This window comes from Drosophila suzukii, chromosome 2L, assembly GCF_043229965.1.
Source record: "Drosophila suzukii chromosome 2L, CBGP_Dsuzu_IsoJpt1.0, whole genome shotgun sequence".
Classification (NCBI taxonomy): Eukaryota; Metazoa; Arthropoda; class Insecta; order Diptera; family Drosophilidae; genus Drosophila; species Drosophila suzukii.
This window is the reverse complement of record NC_092080.1, coordinates 4,738,275-4,760,123: the sequence shown is the minus strand read 5'-3', so window position 1 is coordinate 4,760,123 and position 21,849 is coordinate 4,738,275. Positions and strand designations below refer to the sequence as shown.

At 40.0% G+C, this 21,849-nt stretch overlaps 2 protein-coding genes across 2 annotated transcripts; both read right to left on the bottom strand.

Annotated features, from left to right (window-relative positions):
• Positions 1-276: 276 nt before the first annotated feature.
• obst-B (obstructor-B) lies at positions 277-8,246 on the bottom strand. The gene is made up of 6 exons (XM_017071994.4): positions 8,157-8,246; positions 7,943-8,007; positions 3,267-3,522; positions 3,065-3,183; positions 1,319-1,715; positions 277-514 (listed from the first exon to the last, which is right to left on the bottom strand). The coding sequence occupies exons 2-6, from the start codon at positions 8,001-8,003 to the stop codon at positions 346-348; spliced, it is 1,002 nt and encodes a 333-aa protein (XP_016927483.3). The 5' UTR covers positions 8,004-8,007; positions 8,157-8,246; the 3' UTR covers positions 277-345.
• A 4,168-nt stretch (positions 8,247-12,414) lies between these two features.
• On the bottom strand, positions 12,415-14,916 carry LOC108009229 (uncharacterized). Its single transcript, XM_017073396.4, has one exon. It carries the CDS (start codon positions 14,878-14,880, stop codon positions 12,613-12,615), a length of 2,268 nt encoding a protein of 755 aa, XP_016928885.3. The 5' UTR covers positions 14,881-14,916; the 3' UTR covers positions 12,415-12,612.
• Positions 14,917-21,849: the final 6,933 nt, after the last annotated feature.

Genomic DNA, 21,849 nt, shown 5'->3' with positions numbered 1-21,849 from the left:
TTGATTCCGTCATGTCACGGGGCCAGGGGGCCTCAGTGGGTTAAGGGGGACCGGGGACAAGGCGGGTTAAGGGGACAATGCAGAGTGCACGGATTGTGCACACTGGATGCGCATAAAATCCTGTCGTTTTGGCACCACATCAACTGCTCCTCACACAAATTCCCATGCATATTACATTCGAAAGGGGATTCCAGGCGGGGAAGGGGCTAATTCTCCTGGCATCCGCGGATTGCCCATCATCATGGGCATCAAGTGCTCTAGTAAAGCGATCAATAGTTAGACCTCCTGCACGCCTTTAATGGTGACAATCAGTGGGGACACACTTAAGACTAATGCAGTCGGGGATCAGGCCTCCTCCTCCTCCTCCTCCTTGGGATCCACCTTCTTCGGCTGCGGCTTGCGTCTCGACTGGCCGCGGATGCGGGCTGGTCTCTTGGTGGTCGTCGTCTTGGGCTTCGGGTTCTCCAGCTCGTCCAGCTCCTTGTCGGTCAGGCGATCCTTGTACCAGTCGACACTGTAAAGTGGAGAAAATTATTATAAATGTATAATCTTCTTTATAAAATTCAACGGAATATACAATTTGAAGTTCTCAAAAAAATTTAATTTGCATAGATTTTTAAGACCTAGTCAGCTCTTAGTTATCTCAAAAAACTATTAAGGTATAGATACGTATATTTGTATTATATTTACTTTTCTGTGCCTCCCATTGAATTCTTAAAAGTATTCAATGTTTAATGTTTAGATACTTGTTCAAATATATTTTTAATCCTCAAATGGTTTCTCATCAAGTCTTAAATTTTGTGATTTCAAAGGTTAAGATAATATTTGCTAAGATTATATTAACATTTTAAAGGTGCAAAGTGATAGCAACAAATTATAATATTGATTTGCGAATTTTATTTTGAGTTACATTGATTTACGTTAGCATGATTTTTCTGGAATTTCTATGACCTACTATATATTAAAATTTTTACTAGAATGGTAATTTATAAATCATTCTTTGTTATTTTAATGCCAAGAAAATATGTAGATTGATATGAGGATATCGGACTTGTGATTTTTTAACATACGACATTCAGTATAAATTGATGGGTTACAAATTTTATTCATTAAATCATAATTAATGTTAACCCTTTTATAATAAAGGATCAAGGGAAAACAAAAGTCTAAAAAATAATTTTACATATAAAACCAATTTGAATGATGAGTAAAGATAACACAAGAGCCTTATAAATAAAATTCTGAGATTTGCAGAGGTAACTTAAATTGTGATAGGTCTTCTCGTAAGCCCCCGGAACTAAGGATAGCTATTTCTTACCAGTCGGGCACCTTGCGGGCCCAGTCGCAGGTCTCCTTCTCCTCATCGAAGGCCTGTCCCAGCTTGCATCCGTTGCGCCTGGGGAGATCTCCATTGACGCAGACGTAGAAGAACTGGCAGTCGTTGGGATCGGCGTAGCGCGGATGGGTCACCGCGATGCTCTCGTTGACCTTGGGGCACTCGAAGTCAAAGACGTCCTCCGACTTGCAACCGGTGACGCCCACCTGGTCCGGCCAGCCGCAGATGCCCGTCTTGGGATTGAAGACCAGACCGGCCGGACAGGTGATCATGTTGAACTGCCCGTCCACGCAGAAGTAGAACTTGTCGCAGATACCGGGCTTCTCATGGCCAAAGTATCCGTTCTTACGGGGACAATGTGGCGATGGTTGTGGTGTTTCTGCAATGTAAATTAAAGTTTTACAAAATTACAAAGAATTGACTAAAAAATGATATTCCCTCTTTCCATCTTTTAGTTCTTATTTGTCGTCCAGTTTTGCCAGTATATGTAATACATTTAATGCATGTGCATTAGGGTGGTTCTTATTCGTAGGGTCATTTTTAAGGTACTACTCTCATTCAAAATACCAAAGGAAATTCTTGGAAAAAAATGCTTTTAAGGATCTATGCATGAGCTTGGAAACAAATCAATAATAAGTACTGCTGTCTTAAAAAAAAAATATTTAAGAAAAAAAATTTAATTAAAAGATAAACTAGGTCTCATCAAAAAACATTGGTATTTTTCCCTTCTTGAGAAAAGTTTCAAAAAACAATAATAAGAGAACGACTCATTTTTTCCAACTGGTATACGTGTCGTATGAGTAATTTTAAAGGAAAAGTTAAGGCCATTAAGGCATTTCAAAATCTTTAAACAAAGTATTTCTTTTTCGAGCACATCTATGAAATCCTCAACCACTTGAAGGTAAGAATAAGTTTATATTTTTTGGTCCACCTTAGTACATGTGTGCCTTTCGTTGGTCATAAAAACCCTTTCTGCAGTTCCGTAAATACATTACTCTCGGCCAGCACATTTATTCAGGTGCGTATGTACATAGGAGCACATACAGAACTTACATATATGCCATGGCAACGTCATATGTCAACAGGAGACAAAGGTAATTGAAATTGCTAATGGGCCTGCACAATGTGTACTAATTGCTTTGATGGGTGGCAAATAATTTATTTAAAAACTAAAACGTGCTGGAATATTTTATAATACAAATGGCCCTCAAAAATGTGCCAGCTTTTAAATGAAAATAATTTCTTAAAGTCCTCTTAGCCAGCCAAAACTTAAATCGTTTTAGTGTATGAACTTTAATAAAGTGTTGTGGGGGAAAGTTTTGAAGGATTCTACTCGCACGCGTGGCACATGTTAGACTCAAAAGGGGAAATTCGAAATTTTTGGCAACTTTAAAGCTGCGGGGACTTAAAGTCTAGATGCCATGGGGGAAATAATAAAATCACGAATAAAACAAGTCTACTGAGAGGCGAAAAATAAAAACAAAGCACCAAAAAAAAAAGAACACCGCCAAGACCAAAGACCTATTGACGACAACAATTTGGGTTAACCGCCTCGCATGCCGTTTGCATATTTAATAAGTTAACAAAAAGCGCAGCCCAGAAGTAACGAGCAAATAAGTGCGGGCACGCAGCTCGTTTATGAGATGATTTTCAAGGAGGGGTCTCCAGCTCAAGAAGGTATATATATGTATATAAAGCGGGACCCAGAAATTAAACAGATATACTCACGCAGCTTGGTCCGCTTCATGCAGTCAATGTTGTAGGGCAGATCGCACTTCTCCTCGATGGGCGTGTAGTCGTTGAAGACCATGCCATCGGCACAGAGTCGCTCCGTGGGCACACCGTCTCTGTAAAGCGGTGAATTCTAGGGGATTAGGCATCCAACATTACGCATACGCCCCGTGGCCGGGTGTGCTTTTTGGTCACTTACAGGCAGGCGTAGTACTTGTCGCACTGCTTGCTGTCCGGATAGAAGCCATTGGGCTCCGGGCACTCCTCGGTGGGCTCGTACTCCTTCTCCTTCTCCGGCTGCCTGTTCTTGGGCACCATGGAGGCCTCCTGGACGGGATCGCGGGTCCGGGGAGGCAGGTGCCGCTGGGAGGGGGGATGGCCGGCACCCACGCGGAACTGGCTGTTGCTGCCACGGAAGCCACCGCGCTGCTCCTGGGCCAGTGCGGCGGTCAAACCTGGTCAGATATAGATACAGATATAGACACATATACAGATACAAATAGAGGTACAGATATACGGTTTGGCATGGTAAACAAACATTTAATAAAGCACAGCACACAAATCTCTAATTTAATCTCCCTGTTGACGGCAGCTTTCTGCATTGGCTACTTCATATTGTACAGTACAAATTACTTTTATCAAGTCTCATATAAATCAAACTCTAAGTTCATTGTTCTGAATTGATGTACATTTGTTTTTTCATAAATTTAATGCAATTCCCTTGTTATTAAATGGCCATAAAGCTGTACCAGCAAACTAAACCAACAAATTAAATTTGTTTAATCGTTTGTATAATATTATTTGGCATAAGTTTAAGCACTTGGCAAAGCTTGTCCACAATCATATAAATTTAGTTCTGTCATTTTTGCGTATTTATTTACAAGATTAAGTCTGCTAATCTGGTTGAAGATTTTGACAACAGTCCTTTTTTAATCGCTTGTCAAGGAGAATATTTATTTGTAAGCATGAACAGAAAATAAAATAATGATGTCAGGGATTAAGAGTTGAACTCATGTTTTCGGTATTTAAGACATTTTAAATTACATTTTAGAAATTACATTTATATATGTTACGCCCTTATGACACTAGCTTTAATGTCGATTAACTAAATGGATTTAAAAGGTATTAGCAAATAATGTCATTGGGACTAACATATGTATAAAAGATTTTTTCTTTAGGTTTTCCAAATTTCTATTCAATAAATCCAGTCAACAAGTTCATATTTAATCCAAGGTCATAAGACCATAAGATCTTGAAAATTAGAATTAGATATTTTGGAAATCTCTAAAATGTTCTTTCTTAGTATTGATATAAACCATTTTTAAATTGTATAACCCTTCTTAAAATTTTACCAAAATTCATTAGCAATAAATTAAGACTTCCTAGATACTTTTCTACCTTGTTTTTCGTCCAGTGTATTTTGCACGTTTTAGCCTTTTGTTTTTTGCCCAACATTTCCACTTTGTTTGCGAGAAACCCGTTTGCGGCTACTCATAAAACAGCTACCGAAGCGATATGTATATGAGTTTGATTGCGACACAGGCCAGGCGGCGTAGCGACCTTAAAAGTGAAAGTGTCTTGAAGATTACAAACCCGGGTTTTACGCCAGTAAACAGCTGATTTAAGCCGCATCAGCTGTGGCTCAAAATCAGCCTTGAAATGTCGTTTGCAATCAGCGGAAAAGCGGAAAAGCTAGACATTTCCACTTACTTCCCAGGAAGCTGCAACATCAGAAGTATGAAATCAGACATGGGGCAACTGCATGAAGCTATCCTCAAGGTAAACCACTCCAATCGGGCATTGCAAAAATTGTAAAAAAAATATTCAATTAAAAGGCTGGCGAAACAAGAAAAGACTAAAAGATTTCAATTTTCGCAGCAGCCGCAGTGAGCAACAACAATGCCAGCAAGTTGCTGATGCTGACGTCGCTCGGTTGACATTCGATTAAACGTTAATAAAGAAACAATTCCACAGAGCAATTAGTGCGTGAAGTGTCAGCCAACATTTAAGCCAACAACTACAACCACGCCGACTGCAGCAACAACATGTTGTCGTTGTCGTTGGTGTTGCTGCTGCTAGTGTTGCTGCTGTTGCTGTTGCTGTTGCAGCTGTCGCTTGTCATTGAAACATGTTTCGTACACGGCCGGGGACCTGGCGAAAAAAAACGCAACACAAACAAGAAGCTCGGAAAGAAAAAGTAGCCAAAGCTTCATAGTTCAGCTGGTAGATACTCTCGCTATGAAAAGCACTCAGTATGTGGAAAAAACAGGAGATATATGTCATAGAACAACTAGTTTTAGAAAACCAATTGGAAAATGTAAACATCCGCAGTCACCTATTTTTTTTGGATTCTTAAAAAATTAAATAGACTGTATCCTTATCAAATACTCCTTAAAAAAAGTACTCAGTAGGTGAAAACCCCATAATATTATAGTCACTAAAGAAAAAAAGTGATAAATCACTAGTTTTAGAAAGCCAAATGGAGATGTTATACCTTCAAACATTTTCGATATAAACATTTACAGTCTCTAAGTAATAATTGTTTTGTTAGATTACACAAAATATCCTTGCTTAAATACCTCTTCAATAAAAAGTACTCAGGATGTTAAAAAACCCTCTCATGTAAGAATTAACACGATAAATGTATCATAGTATCACTAGTTTCAGAAAACCATTTGAAGATATTATACATCCAAGCATTTTCAATACACCTATTCACAGTCTTTAATTATCATCGCATTTGTTCAGTATTTTAATAGTTTAAATGAACATTGCTTGTAGTAACAAAGAAAATATAGTGATATAATCAGTAGTCTTAGGAAACCAATTGGATACATCACCATCGTCTCAATATATATATCTACAGTCAGTATAGACAAACTTTTAGATATTTCACAAAACATTCACTCGTGAGAATGAATTATTAGAATGATGTCCTCTATTAATATGCTATGATGTCCTATATGCTTTTCATATAAGTGTTGATAGATTGTATAATGTCCATATGTCACTAACCTTAATTTCAAACTAACTAGTTGGATGTATTTAAAAAGGTAGATAAATACAGAGTTAAATAAATAAATTAATAAAATGTTGGGTTCTAGTTTGCCAAGAGTTTTCAAAACTTAAGTAAGTTTCATATGGTCATAAGACTTTGAAATTCAGCTGATATGATATTTTTTCTATATTTAAAATTATTAATATCTGCACTTAAACTAAATATTGGAGCTTATTTAACCCTGCCTTATTTTTCTTCAGTTCCCCTTAATAATTTCTCAGAAAACCTTCTACCCAAGGGCATTTCCCCATCGGCCTGCCGCGAATAGGTGCTGTCCCCTCATTTTTATGGAGCTCCCTTTTTTTCGTGAGCCTGCGAGTGTGCCAAGCGGAGTGTGGCCTATGCGGTTTGAGTTCGGGCCGGGTTGTCGAGTTGTCGACTTGGTCTGGGGGTCTGACAGTCTGTCAACAAGTTTTCCATGGAGGTGCAGGTTCCAGGGAGGTGGAGGTGGAGGTTCAACCCGGTCCCGGACCGTTTGACTCGGTTCCCAGTCCGGTTAAACTAGATTAATTGACTGCCTATTCCGAAACAGAGTGGGGCTAAACTTTTGTGCCCCGCTTCGGTTTCGGGTTTTTGGATGTTTGGATATTTGGATTTTTGGATTTTCGATTCCAGTCACACACGTCGTGGGTGTCGGGCTGTCATCTTGGGAAAGTGCGAGCGGGCGTGTTAAGTTCAATGAACATTAAATGGATTAAAAATAAACAGATTGGGGCACTTTTTTCATGTCATTCACTGAACTGATGTGAGATTGATAATGGGCTAGACTGTTAAAATGGGTTTTTTTTTTGTTAGGGAAAGGTGTGGGATCTAGAAAGTCTCTTCATAAATAAATTACAAACTCTTGGCCCAAACATGTCTGCAATCAAATTAAAACTTTTCCATTGTCTCAACGTTGGGGAGAGTTTTCCCTCAATTAACTGGCAATTTAATTTATGCCATTTATATTTGTTTGTCTACACTGGCACCCAAATTGCAATAGATTTAATTATGAGCCGCGGCCATATTTTTTTCATGGCCATTTTAATGTTATTACTAAAAATTCGGCTTTACGCCTCCCACACGCAACAGTTGCATATCAAATTTATGTTTTATTCCGGCGAGTTAACAATATGAAATTTTAATGCCTCGCATATTGCATTTGGGGGCGGAGCGGAGACAAACAAATTTTTAATGAGCTTTCACACAATAAATGAGCAGAAAATTTGACAGAAAATTAAATTGCCCAATTTTCAATTGCAATTGGAATTGTAATGCCGACACCAAAAACGCAAAAACCGAAAAACCCGTAACCAAAGCCATGCAAATTGACAACAACAAGTGTGACAATGGCCACGATGAATGCCAGGGTGTATATCCTATAGGATATAGGATACATATATGTGCTACATATGGCAGTTACACGTGTTCCATGCCATCGAAATCGAACAACAGTTGACATGATGAGCGGAGCAGGACTGCAAACACTGCAGATATGCATAAACATGGGGCCAAATAATGTTAACAACAATATTTTTCAGCTTAGCTGCCGCATATATGCTGCATGCAGCATATACATATAGAATATACAACATTTGCATTTCGTTGTTTGTCGCTATTTTGTTGGTTTGTTGGTCTGCTGGTTTGTTTTTCGATTGGTTTGCTGTTTGTTTTTGGGCGCGGCGAACAATTAGAGGCGATTGTTTGCGCTGGGAGCAGAAGAGCATTAAAGTCACGGCACCATCGCATTATTCAAATAGAGTAGGGACCATCATGATGGTATGGTATTGACGTATCATTAATTGGCAAATGCAATTAAGAGCTGTTTCCACACTTACCCACGGCCAAAGCCAAAGCAAATATGCAAATTTTCACAAACGCCATTTCGTTAGCCGACATAAACCTGAACGGACAGATAGATTATTTTAATATTGCAGATTAATATGCTTTCCGGCACTTTAAAGTTAAACGGCATCGTTTCACAGGGCACTCCATTGTTGGTATTCCACAGCCACATCGGCACTACACTGGGAGAAATCGCCAGGAACTCACCAGGAACAACTGCGGTGCGCACGCGTCTACGTCTCGGACTAAACTGTGCGATCGGTTGGGATTGGGATTGGGTTTTAACGCCCAGAAGTCTCCATTGATTCAACTGCTTTCGCTCTGGCTTGTTGAAACTGTTGGAATTGTTGAAATTGCACTGAGACGGCTGCGCATGCGCAGTTGGGAGAGAACCGGTCTGAGCTTTGAAAGCTTAAAACTCTGAATGTCATAGAGCATGGAAACTTACTCGTCGATCGTGATTGGAAGCGAACCTCTTGCAATCAAAGTATTTTTATATATCCCCTACAAGTAATGATTGTTTTTATGAACCTTTTTACATATTTATAATATGGTTAATCAGTTTATTGTAAACTGTAAAAACAAACTGTACCCAGGGAAAAAACGGCTTAAACTCAAAAATATGTTCTAACATTAAGAACAAATTTTCTTATAAATTGTAAATTAGTCAAGAACTGTCTTGATTTAAGACAGAATATTCTTAATTTCTGAACACGCATTCTTGACCAAGAAGAATCATTTAAGAACATTTTATTCTTTATTTTAGAATATTTTAAAACTCTTTTTTTTGGATTTTTCAAGAACACTTTGTTCTTGATTTTAGAATATTTTAAAACCCCTAATTTTTTTTGATTTCCTTTTTATAACCTGGTTAATTTTATAAATTGACTTTGACTTATTCATACTCACATAAAGAACTATGATATATTATATGTTCCCTTATTGTTATGGACTTAAGATCATTTTGATAAGTATCAATATAAAAAATTTCCCTACATCCTTCAACGGTAAATCTTAAGACAGATTTAACCAAAAACCTTAGTAGACAAAAAGAGATACATCATGAGGAGTGAAAAAGTTGTGCAAGTACAACCCTAATTAGTTTGTAAAAATAATCCATTTTCCGTTGTATAAGGACATTTTTAGGCCTGAGCAAACCGAAAAGGGTGCCCAAACAAAGGCAGGAAATGAAAATGGCAACTTTTGCATAACATAACCATTGCAGTTCGGGGCTTCATGCAGAAAACCAACATAAACTATGCGAATAAGCTGCAAACAAATGAGCGGCCGGGCCACAGAAAACATGACGATCGACAGGGTGGAGTTTTCATTTTCACTTCAGAATGGAAAATGGTAAAGGGGCAACCGGATCCATGATACTATACATTTTACCCCCAGAAAGTTATGTATAACGAGCACATCGCCGCACGTCCTCTGATGGCAAATTTGTCAAAAAGGCGACAGGACGTGCTCCGCTCCGCCAGGACATCGATGATTTGCATTTTTGAAATTAACCAAAAAATATGACAAAATGTCCGGCACAAGAGCCAACTTGTCCTGCAGGTTTTTCGTTTTCCTCCTGAATATTCCTGCGAGCATTTTTGCTTTTGCTGCATCATTGTGCAGCCCGGGTCCAGAACACATTTAACTTGTCAAAGCCTCCTGTTTGACTCGCCTCCTTGGAGTCGACTTTTCCGGAGCTTGTTTTCCAGCTGCTTGCCTTTCATTTGCCTGTCATTTTGTGTGCAATAATTGTGACAAATTGTTCTCCTCTGGCCGAAAAACGCCCCCAACTGTCAGGAGTTTCAAATTTGGCCCAAGATTTCGGGCAAACTTATGGAAGCTTTGTATGCAAAGTAAATGGCAAAATTAAGTGAAATGACATACATGACGATACATTTAACAAATGTTGCGTGTGCAAATGCAAATCTCGGTGGCCAGGAAAAATGGCCCCCCGTTTCATAATCCAGCGATAAGTCAGAGTTATAGCATCCCTATTCTCGGGGCATTTTAAATATTGTTACAAATGCCCAGGCCCTTGGTTATAGCTCAAATAGCCCGGGGTTCAAAGAGCTTGGAAATTGGTACACTCAGAAAAATATTGTAGGTCAACACGGCCAATGCTGTGCCGTACTTGTTTTTTTTTTTGCTTGTTATACCATTAAAAAATAAAATTACTATAAGAATAGTAACGATTACGTAATGATAAAATGGTATATTGTTATTATAATAGTAAATACTTATGAACAATAACTAATTTAGCTGACCAAGTTGTATATAAAAAATGTTATCCAATATATTTTTTATAATTCCCAACTGGTTCTGTCCCATTAAAGAGATTAACCCACAGTTTTAAAAGGGATAGAACGAATTCTCTTTTGTAAATGGACATTTAATAGTAACCAAAAGTAACTATGAACTGAGAGAAGTGTGAATTATTAATTAATTAATGAACTATTGTTATTACTACACAAAATAGTTATTCAACTTTATTCCCTGGTTTGAACCCATTTACTATACATAATAGTTACTTAAATATATTTCACAAGTTGGGTTCTACTATTGTTACATAACAACATTTTACAGTAAGCTTAAGGTTTGGGTATTACTTATTAATTATTATTATTAAGAGTACCTTCTGCATGGACCCAATAGACATTTCCATAGGTTGGGTCCATTTCACTATTATCTTGGTCCATTTGACCAAAGAGCTTCTTTATGTGTAATGGGTGGTGGTTGGGTGGTTCGAAATGGTTCGGAATGAAAAGCGTTTAGCACAATTTCGGGCGCATTAGCGGCGATTACACAAAGGGCCCACACAGAGTTAAGAGTGTAGATGGCCGAATGCACAATGCAAGGCAACAATGGCATAACAATCAAGAGTCAAATTAAAACGTTGCGCTTGCAGAAATTCGTTCCGTTTTTGTTCTCAGGTCTCAGGCTTCGCGCTCCACTAACATTGTCCGTATACTGTCCGTATCCTGTCCGTATCCTGTCCGTATGCTGTCCGTCCGGCAGATTTAACGCGCAAAGTATGCGGTGGCAGTTCCCCAAGTGCCTGCGCTGACTGCTGACTGCGGTCGAAAACTTTACCAAAAGCTAATCATAATTTCTTGCTGATAGTTGTCCCAAGTCCTTGTGCACGGACCATCTACCAACCAAAAACCAGCTTGCACTTTTTATCTATAAGTCCCCCCCAAAAAACACCACCCGCTTTATTATTATTTTCAATTCCCGTGAACCGCAGCGCCCTAAGCGCCACGTTATTGTCGTATAATTGAATATAATGGCCATGGAAATGGCGCTGCCAATGGGGGATCCGTCTCCGGGGGGCATTGTCCGGATTGTTCGAATGGGGGACCTCCAACGCCATTGTATTAGCCGGCGATTATCCGACAGCTCCTGCAGGGTCCGCAACAAAACATCCGCCCGGGGACCTGCATGTGATTGGGTTCCGACTTACCAACAGCACCTTTGGGTTTTAGTGTCCAAAAGGGAAAACCTCGAAAATTGGTTATATCTCCACATTTAAATGGGTACAAGTATGTCAGTGATTCAAGTTATAAGACGAGTGCAAAGAAGATCTATAAAATGTTATAAATATTACTTACCCTTATGACATTTATTGAGGCTCTAAATTTGAACTGTGTTCCAAGAAAAACAATACCAATTACGCTATACGAATATTACATGGTACAAGTATAGCAGAAAATGAGTAAAACTTTTATAAAATAGGGGAGAGGTCTTCAAAACAATAGAAATGCTCTGGAACTTTATTATAATTGCAGTTAGAAACAGATTAACGGGTATCTGATAGTCGAAACGCTAGACTCCAGAGTATCTTCTTGACTTTTACTAACAAACATTATCAATGTGATTTGTAAAGTGTGTATCAAAATAATTAAAATCAAATCAGTTGCAGAAATCGATTCATTGTGCAGTTTATGAAAATGAAAAGCTGGCCAGACCGAGTGTCCTTAAATCGATCGCCGTAAAGTGTGCAATGATTTATATCATAATCCTGTCACATGCTTTACCGATTCAATACACAAAGTGCTGCGGGCAGGGCGGCGACCAGACCGCTGAAATCAGAATCAGAATCAGGGACAGGGACAGAACCAGGACCTCAACACCGCCCCCCAAAAAGTGTCCTCCTGTCAGCCTGCCGGCGTCATCTGCTTGTCAGCGAGTCGATTTTGGATTGTCAGTGCCACGCCACACGTGTCACGTGCGTCATTTGGCCGCCATTACATGGCCAGCAGTTTGCCAGTCTGTTGTTCTACCGCCCCAAAAACCCCACTTTTCACTTTTCCGCTTTTCAAAGCCCCCCATTTCGCCACCCCATTTTTAATTAATGAGCAACAACGGCCCATCGGCAATCTGGTGACCGGGCGATAGCTGAAAATCTGAAACTAAACCTCTGTTCGGCCGTGTTTGCTATTCATTTGCCGTCGTGGCGTTTTAGTTGGGCATCAGCATTTTTAATTGGGATTATACATAGTTTGGTTTACATAAGTAGTCGCCCGCAAATGGCGAGGGACAGATTTTATTGAATGTTTTTCAAACGGATTTTATCGAACCATTTCGGGGGGTATTCCAAATGGCAGATGGAAAACCATAGACTTTGTATTGTATTTTCCATTTGCCATTTGGAAGACCCATCTCAAGTAGGAAAATGGGTTCTTAGCCGGAGTTTGACCATATTCCGGTAATCGTCGGATTTCCAAACGTGTTGGCGTCTGAGATCCACATATTTGGCGGGCATGTAGGCGAAGAAGGTGTCCCTGATGTGGCCACCCAGGTGGGAGTATCCCCGCAGGGCCAACCAGGTGAGACGCGACTGTTCCAGAGCCAGATTATTAAGTCTGTCATGGTATTCGGACTTTCTCTGTCTAACCTGACACATGAACCTGTTATAGCTGCCATAGTTGGAACCAATGCCGAATCCCGAAAAGGTTTTCTTCACACTCAGTATTTCCCGCCTGTGATGCTTCTCATCCTGATAAACCCTTTCGTATATGCGATAGGATGACTTTACGAGGGACTTCATCTGATCCCTGCTAAAGGTCTTGCCATAGCGGTCCGCCACCCAATCCAGGAGCACAGGCATCTTGTGGGCATTGGAGAAGGTGGCCAAGACGAAGTGAGGGTTTCTACGGAGCACTTGCAGAGCTTCCTTTAAAAGATCCTCAATCTGTTGCTTGTTGTTTGGATCTATAATATAGTTCAGTTCTTGTTCTTTAACAGGTGGGGCTTCTACCACTTCTTCCACGTTCGTGCGGAACATGTCCACCGCACAATTGGCAGCTGCTCTTAGAACAGGAGGTAGGGATTTATCCCTCTGCAACTCCTTTACTGACCTGGATTTCTCGTCCTTTAAAGCATCAATGCACAGTTTTTCAATTACTGGTTGCTTGTCCTCTAGATCTAAAACATCGTCCTCCCAGGGCATGTGCTCTTCGGGAATCGCAGGTATATCGAAAATCTTATGGTAGTTCAACTGAAAGCCATCGAGTGTCCTGGTAGTAAAAGTTTCTTCTTCAGGACACCGCTTCTTTATCGGACATCGCAAAGTTTGACTGCAGGCGGGAATATGATCGGCGAGGCTTTCGAAGTTGGTAGTTGGTAAACGCGGGTCTTCCTCCACGGTGCTCTTTTCAGATTCTCGAGATTTCCGGCCTTGATTATGGGATGCTCTACTCTTCTTACGCTTATGGCTTATGTTTAAATTGTTTTGTTCTTCCAGGTCACACTTGACATCCATAAATTTACAGTCACCGGCCCCAGCGCATTGAGATTTATTCCTTTGCATTAGCATAACCTGTACGAACTTATCCTGCGAGGTTATTCTGGATAAATGCAGCCTGTGCTCATCTTCAGCCAGATTCATCAGCAGGGAAATATCTTCCTTCTTTCTTGTTGCCTTTTGGTTTGAGGAAGTCATATGTTTGCACAATCTACAAGATCCGACCTCTTTCTGAAAGCTTTTAACTTGACCTAAAGGTCTTGGTCGTAAGCACTCAATATTTTTTTCTATATCTTGTAAGGTGCGTTTACGCCGATCCCTCGATTCAGCTTTTGAAACATCGAACTTAGATAGACACTGCTGGAGAGTTGAGATGACTTTCATTTGGCGTTGAGTTATAACTTCCTTTTCCAAAAAACGATGAGTTTCACACAGAGGATCGCTTTCTTCAGACCTAGGTTTCAGGACTAGACCATCGAGCTGTTCCGAGAGTAACTTGGTTACTATCCTTTTGGCAGGGAAGAATTGGTATTGGGCAAACCAACGAGACTTTTCATTCGGAATTTGGTGCATAAAATCGCTATACTGCGAGTACTCGGGGAATCGCAGCTTGTTCTTTGGAACTTGGAAATTGGACTTTGGCACAAATTCACGAGGACGCACCTGGGAAGCGAAGTAGGGCAGGACATGATTTCTAGGATTGATACTTGGGGGTATCTTAACTAAACCCTTTTGCGCAACATTTTTTTTTTGGGAGATCTTTTTCGAATGAGTGGCAGGTGGCAGTAGGGCATCCAAGGCTCTCAGGGTGGAGGGCATATCCAGATGGGCAATACCAGACAGCAACAACTGTTCGTTGACCGTATAGTATTCCGAATCCGAATCCCCGCTATCCTTTCGGAACTTTTGGGGACTCTTGTAGGCCAACTCCCAGAGGAACCACAAGAAAGCCAAATCGTTTCCCTGGCTCATGGCCATGAGGACTTTGATCTGCGATGTATTCACCAGTGGATGGAGGCCCAGTTGGTGGACACAGCGACGCACCCTGTAAGTAGATTCCTGTTCCATGTCATCGCGAAGGGCGTGGAGCAATCCATCACAGGCCTCCGTCTGCACGGCGGACATTCCACGGTACCAGCGCGCACAATCTATATCGCGGGAAAAACCCTGAGTTTTCTCAGACATCTCAAAGATACTTTTCTGACAGCCAAAACAATCTTTTTTTTCTATTTTATGTTGTATGGAATGATTACTTAAATTTTGGCTTTCGTTTTGTAACGGAATGTGTCAAGTATTTTATTTATTTTATTTACATATTGCATATTAAATGCCCCTAAAAGACTACAAATCCATCAGATACCGGTTTATCAACTTCAAAATAAACTTAACCATTATAAACTAAATTTAGTATAAATATTATTATAAGATTGTCTTAGGGTTCTGTTAATTTAAAGACTGTTTATATAATTTTCTTTTACCCGCTAATAACAAATTTACCATAATGATTATATCTTTTAAGGTGTTCCTGAGAATCATGAATTTCCAAGAGAAGGAAAAATATATTTTATTTCTTTTTAAACGCCACTAACAGCCCTCAAAGATCCCAAAAAGTTGTTGTAGTTTTTAATCAACAATCCCAATGCAAGTTCCTGCCGACTACCTCGTTGATTTATTCCCATTTTGTGGTACTTGCTCAACTCGTGCTCCAAACTTGGTGTTCAGGAATTGAAACAAATGTTAATTACTTCATGGAGTACAAACGACATCAAGGACTACAAACCAAATCAAAAGCCTTTTACATTTTAAAACGAAATTTAATTCAATTACGCAGCTAAAATGCCCAGCAGAATGTGATAACCGCAAACGCAGGACTCGGGAACTGGTCCCTGAGATGGGGACTATCATCTCCAAGCGATTGTCAGGGGGCGGAAGGGGTGGAAAGGGGGCGTGGTCCTGACTTGGCTAAGTAAGCGAGAGACTTTGGCATGCGGCTGGCTGATTGCATTTGTTGCATTTGTTGCTCCTCGGTTGTCGTTTGTAATTGTCTGTACTTAAAAACTCATCAGACAAAACGACAATGGTCTGGGTTCTGGGTTCTGGATCCAGGGTCCTGGGTCCTGCGACTGGAATCTGAGCAGGATAGTTAAGGACAGTTTTATCAACTGCAGGACAAATATTGTTGCATGCCCCCAGGCGCAACTCGAAACAGTTGCGTGGCTGTTGTTTAGTTTTTGCCGCACGCCACTCTATGCAAAACTCGGTGTTTGTCTGGTTGTGCGACAACAAGTGGGCCAAAGTGGGCTGAAGTGGTCCAAAGTGGCAGAAATGACAGCCCCGATATCACTGGCCGCAAGCCCCTATATCAAAATGGCCCTTGATAGCACATAGCACATAGAACATAGAACATAGAGCAGTTGGCAAGTATTTAATCAACACTAGAAGTTGGCTACATTGGCCGCATTAAAAACGAGTTTGAAAAAGTCTCTTTGCCGGATTTTAGCTCGGTGGCAATTAGTTGCATTGTGGCTGGGGGACCAAGTCCAGTTTGCATATAAATAAGGCGGCGAAACTTTGCTAATGCCCCCGATGAAGTTACGTTTCCCCACTTTCCAGCTTTTCCATCTGTGGCATCTGCGGCACGAGACGCATTTTGCATTTTTAATGGCTGCTAAATCTATACAATTATGAATTTAATGTGCACGATGGAGTAATTTCGCTTCTAAGTGGCATAAAATGAAGTGTGTTCCCCCCTTTCCTTTCCCGGGGCACCTGTCACAAGTGTCCGCAACGCTCCACAAGGATCCTTAAATTTTTATGATGACCAGGTCTCCGCCCAAGCAAAATATTTACACGCCAGTTGGGTTACTGCCCACAATTTTCAGCTTACCCAGAAGCAACACAATCAACACCATGCACTTAAAAAAAAAATTAACTAAGATTCTATATTTTTTAAAAATATATCATTTCATCACTTCATATCACTTTGTTTCCTCCTTATTTATGAATTATGTCTTCTAATAAAATAAACATTTACTTTTGCAGTATGTAAAACTCCTACATATAATATTTATTTATTAAGGAAAAGATTAAATATATGAATATAAATAAAAATGTTAAAATATGCAAAAACAATAAAATGAATCTAATTAAGAAAATTTACAAGTCCTAAATGTGTAAATATAGATATTTTAGGACTGAAATAAATTCTCTCCTTTGCTTAAAACTAAACATTATTTTATTATTATATATTTATATTATCTACAAAGTTTTAAATAAATATTATTATAGCTGAATTTTAACATTTCTTTTTAACTATATATGTATATTATAACTTATCTTATTTTTGTAGAACAAGACATTTTTAACAAACAATGGTGATTGGCATAATAATTTTATAGGCTATCAGATTTGCCGCGCTAGAAAAAAATAATATTAAAATTAATAACATAAAAAGGCTTCTTGAATCTCCTCCTCTCTGTTTTTTTATAATCTCTGACAATCCTTTGTATTAAACTTGTTACTCTAAGAATTTGTAGAGTGCCGACAAAGCTGCCGCAGTAAAGGATTTGGATATGCTTAAAGGCGGTGCCATGGCAACGGGCTCTCCTTTGAGGGCGGAATCAATTTTTGTATTTTATTTGCGTGAAATAAAGGCTAAAGGATAAAGGATGTACCGGCCACAAAGCGGACAACACCCCGCCCACAGAGTCCTGGGCTTTTCCGGGGCAATCATACGAAAATTCACCGAGGATTGGGACTGTCAACGGGGCAAGCTCCCAACTTCCAACTCCCAGCTCCACCTCCACATCCTCCAACTATCCCACGATGGCGATCCACTGCAAAAGGCCATCGGCGGTTGCGGACAGGACCAAATGCAGCAGGACTAGACTGACTAAGGACATCGCCTGGAACTATGCTTTGAACTTAATTAGCTGCACATTACGAATTTTTACTGCCAAAGTCGGTTACTGCAGTCGGCCGATGGCGTGGAAGTGGCCAGGTGGATGGGTTGGCTGGTTACCAGGATGGTTACCTGGTTGGTTTTTCAGTTGGCTGGTGGTGGGGCGGGTACTTACCACTTCCTTTGCCCATTTTACGGCAGGACTAATTTTTGTTTTCGACAACGTCGCCAGTAAAGGTTGTGGCAAAAAAAGAGGGGAGCCGGAAGGAAGGAAGGCAGGTGGTGCTGCAGGTAGGAAATGTCATGGGCTGCGTCCTCGTCGGCAAAGGAAATGTTGTCGAGATTAAATGCACTGCAACGAAATGGGGCAAGACCCCTCCTCAGAACACCGCTTCAAATTCCCCCCGGACAGTTGGTCAAGGTGTGATTATGCTGCGACACCCCCACGACACCCCTTCGAAACCGAAAAAAGGGCATCCCAAAACCCTTTCCCAATCCAGTGGCCATTTTTACCCCTTTTCCAGGCTTTGTCTTCCCTTAATAAGCGCCATGAATTTATGCAGCTCACAAATTTTTCCCCCAACTCGCCTTTTTTTCGCCGCACTTTTTCTGCCTGGCTTGTAATTAAGTTGGTTATTTTAAATGATCAGCAAAAGTTGAGGTGTAATTTAAGGACGAGTTGGTTCTGTCTGATATCCGATAGACGGAATTAAACAATTAACCCAGAAATTTAAGTTCATAATTATCGCATTTACCTGGCCACACACACCCAAGTCTTAAATTCCCAGGGCGCCAAAGGATAACAGAGCTAAACTGAACAGAACAGAACCCATCATAAAGCGATAAGCACTTTCACCAGGCGGAGAAATGGGAAACTTGGTAGGGGGAGGGTCGACGTGAAAATATGTTTGTAAGCGATGAACTTCAAGTGGCTGTTAGTAAATATAAAACAGCAAGTGAACCGAACACGAAACACAGAGTCCTGGGAATCTTCGACTGGGTCTTGGGCCCGCTCCAAAGCCTGTGTGGATATCGCAGGAGCCGAGTGGACGAGGAAGTGGAGCACACTGGACCAGATAACAGCAAAGTATGCACTGGAAGAATTGTATCTTAAAGTAATTGTAATGTAATGCCTAGTTTTCGAGGACATGTATTCAAGCAGGTGTTGCAAAACTTGCTGCTTGATAGGAATATTTACTCAGAAAGAGAAGTAAAAGTCAACATAACCATACATCCGTATTGGTTTCTTTAAACCTAATCTGTATCTTTTAAGATATTTTATTTAGCTAAGCACGTTACACCAAATATTTTAATAGAAGTATAAAGTATAATATTCTATAAATACACATTTAATAAAATGTTGATAGTTAATTTAATCAAAGAACAGTATTCATTTCGATTACCAAAAAATAAAATATACATACACCCATTTAATTACCTAATTTATTTAATGTTTTTATAACGATAAATATTTATTTAAAAATTTAATTTCGTATTCTAAAAAGTTAGTCATTTTATTGTATGTATGTATATAATATCATATATTACCGGTTCTATGTACTTTAAAGGTATAAAACCAAACAAAACTTTTGTAAATTTAGAATAAATTATTCAAAGAACTGCGTATTAAAGATTTAATATTTCACACATTATAAGATATTATCTAAGGACACTAAACAAATATATTTTCTTGTTTAATTGGAATTATTTTATTTTATTATTTAATCAAAGGCTTCCAAGACTTCTGCATTCTATGAATCTCCTTCAACATGATATAAGATTCAAGAAAAGAGTAAAATCCAATTTAAAGGTACTGCAGTGAGTCAATAATTTTTGTAAATTCTTTAAAGTGTAGCCATAGTCTGGAGACTATACACCGCACATCCTCGTACACTCCTATCAGCGGGCAGGGTCGCAAAGTCGAGAAGCTCTTTGGAGATGGCCCCGAGCAGTCCGACTCCCCGAGAATATTCCACAACTCATCATTGCCACGGCACGAGTTACGGAGTACGGAGAAGCCAAAGGAGTCGGAACACCTCTGGCACGTGCTGCCGCATCCCGATTCCGTCTGCAATTTCTGGGCGGATCCGGCAAAGGAACCCAGGAGCAGCCCAAAATGCTGGCAACAAACAAAAAGTGCAGCCACAACAAGTGCAAAAAAGCGGAACACTCGTAAAGAAGCATAAAAGAATGGGGCTCACAGAGGAAAAAACTATTTGAAGTCGGTATATCCGTTTAGGAAGCCAACATCCTCCCCCGACCAGCAATAACTAGTTGTAAACACACCCCCACACACACGAAGTCGCAGGAAACAAGTAGTTCCCCTTAGTTCCCTGTACTTACCCGTACACGGAAAAAAATTTTAAATACCATTTGGAACATTAAAATTGTTTAATTTACTACGTAACATTTGCACCATTGAAATATGTTAAATTGATATTGAGAAATGGTATTTCTTCGATTTCTTCTCTTTGGAGATTCTCTTAAACCGAAAAAGGAGAGAAGAGAACTTCTTCTCTGGGTTAGAGCGAGACAGCAAGATAGGCTCCCTTCTTAAAATTTTTGTTAAAGCATATTTGGAATACCCGTAATAATATAGAACATATAAATAATGCGATAAAAATAGGAAAACAAAAATATTATAAACATGTTTAGAATTTTAACTTGCCTTTTTTTAATTTTTGTTTTTAAATTATATTTAAAAAAAACTTATATAATTTTAAAGTAAGAAATAATATTATTATAGTATAGTATCTTGTAACATATGTTACTTTTGTTACGAATTTTCATCGAAATGATCATCATATCTTAGCAACTTTTGTATCAGTGTAGTCCCCTGTACTTCCCCGTAAGGAGTAAACTTGTTTCGAGGCCGTACGCACGGCTTTTTGCCTCCATGCCCTCCCGCAAAGGACCCTTCTCGAGGAGCTTTTCATAGACGTTAAGCCCTTGTGCACTTGTCGTCTCAGCCCCCCGTGGACCGCCGGCAACCTTAAGTTTTCATAACAAATAAGTAGGACTCGATGCCTTGAGTAGTCCAAAAGTTAAGCCCGCTCAAAGGCTGCCAGCCAGATAAAATGCAAAGCTCTTGAGCGTTTGAAACTTAATAAAAATCCACGAGTAGTTCGTGAGTTCAATGTCAGACTTTCGGGATCCGTGGAGCCGGCCCACATAATTTCTCAACACATCGCAAGAAAGGGCTTGGCACACAATAAATAATAAGGAGCCATTTTTTTTTTCATGGCTCTCCATAGACGCAAAAACTTGGTTTCGCATAATTTTTTAAGCAAACTTTCCCAGCCAAAGGCAAATCCTTTTGGCCAGTGCAACCCAAAAAACTGCTCTTTTCTTTCTCTTATGCCAAGATTTTTTGATTAAAATATTCATGCATGGCAAAGTCTTCATTCAAGGTGCTCTAGAAAGTTTTTAATTTTAATTAATTCCCCCGTTTAAGTGGAAACTTTTCTAGGGGCATTGTGGGTAATATACAATATGGTTGACCAGAAAAAGAGAAGAAAATCAGGGGGACATGTCTATGCATTCGGTTGTTTTTTTGATTTATGTGTGGGATTCTATCTGACTATCTGGAAAAGGGATCATCAGCACGTTCGTGGATTCTCCTTGAAATGGATGGGTGGCTCTAACATTTATTTCATTGTCGAATGCGAATGCGAATGCTGGCAGCAGCATTCAAAGCATTTCGCACCACATATTCCTTTTGACACCCACTTTAATATTTATGGCCATGGACGTAGACCGGAACCCCTCGTTTCCGCAAACAGCAGTTTCTTCCCATGGTCTCTGCACTGTTTTGTTTCAAGCAATTTAACAGCTTTTGGGTAAAATAACAAGCCCGCCAACGAGCACACCACACCCAAACAACATACAACACATCACAACAAACAAACTCCGCACATTCCGGGAGCGGGCAAAAAGTCAGGCCCAAACAATGCGCCACTAGGAACCCCTCCTGACCATCCCGATCCGGATCCCTGTCCCCAAAGCCCCAAGCCAGTAGAGGGGAGCTGCAGATGCAGGGGAGTGGCGCCAGGATTCAGGGATGCAGGGACCAGGAACCAGGACTCAGAACCCAGGAACCAGGATCCAGAGACAGACGGTAAGGGCGCTGCATATTTTTGCAACACAAAATAAACCGCAACAGCAGCAATTTGCGTCGGTTGTTAGTTTGGAGAGTTGCTTAAAATTTACATGGACAGCGCGCACACATGACTAGACAGCCGATCTATGGGCTA

Excerpts from the sequence above, each read along its gene's own strand:
- obst-B (XM_017071994.4), bottom strand. The coding sequence starts at position 8,003 with ATGTCGGCTAACGAAATGGCGTTTGTGAAAATTTGCATATTTGCTTTG. Across the intron at positions 3,523-7,942 it reads TGCTTTGGCTTTGGCCGTGG|GTTTGACCGCCGCACTGGCC; the intron begins GTAAGTGTGGAA and ends ATATCTGACCAG. Across the intron at positions 3,184-3,266 it reads GACAAGTACTACGCCTGCCT|AGACGGTGTGCCCACGGAGC; the intron begins GTAAGTGACCAA and ends ACCGCTTTACAG.
- LOC108009229 (XM_017073396.4), bottom strand. The coding sequence starts at position 14,880 with ATGTCTGAGAAAACTCAGGGTTTTTCCCGCGATATAGATTGTGCGCGC.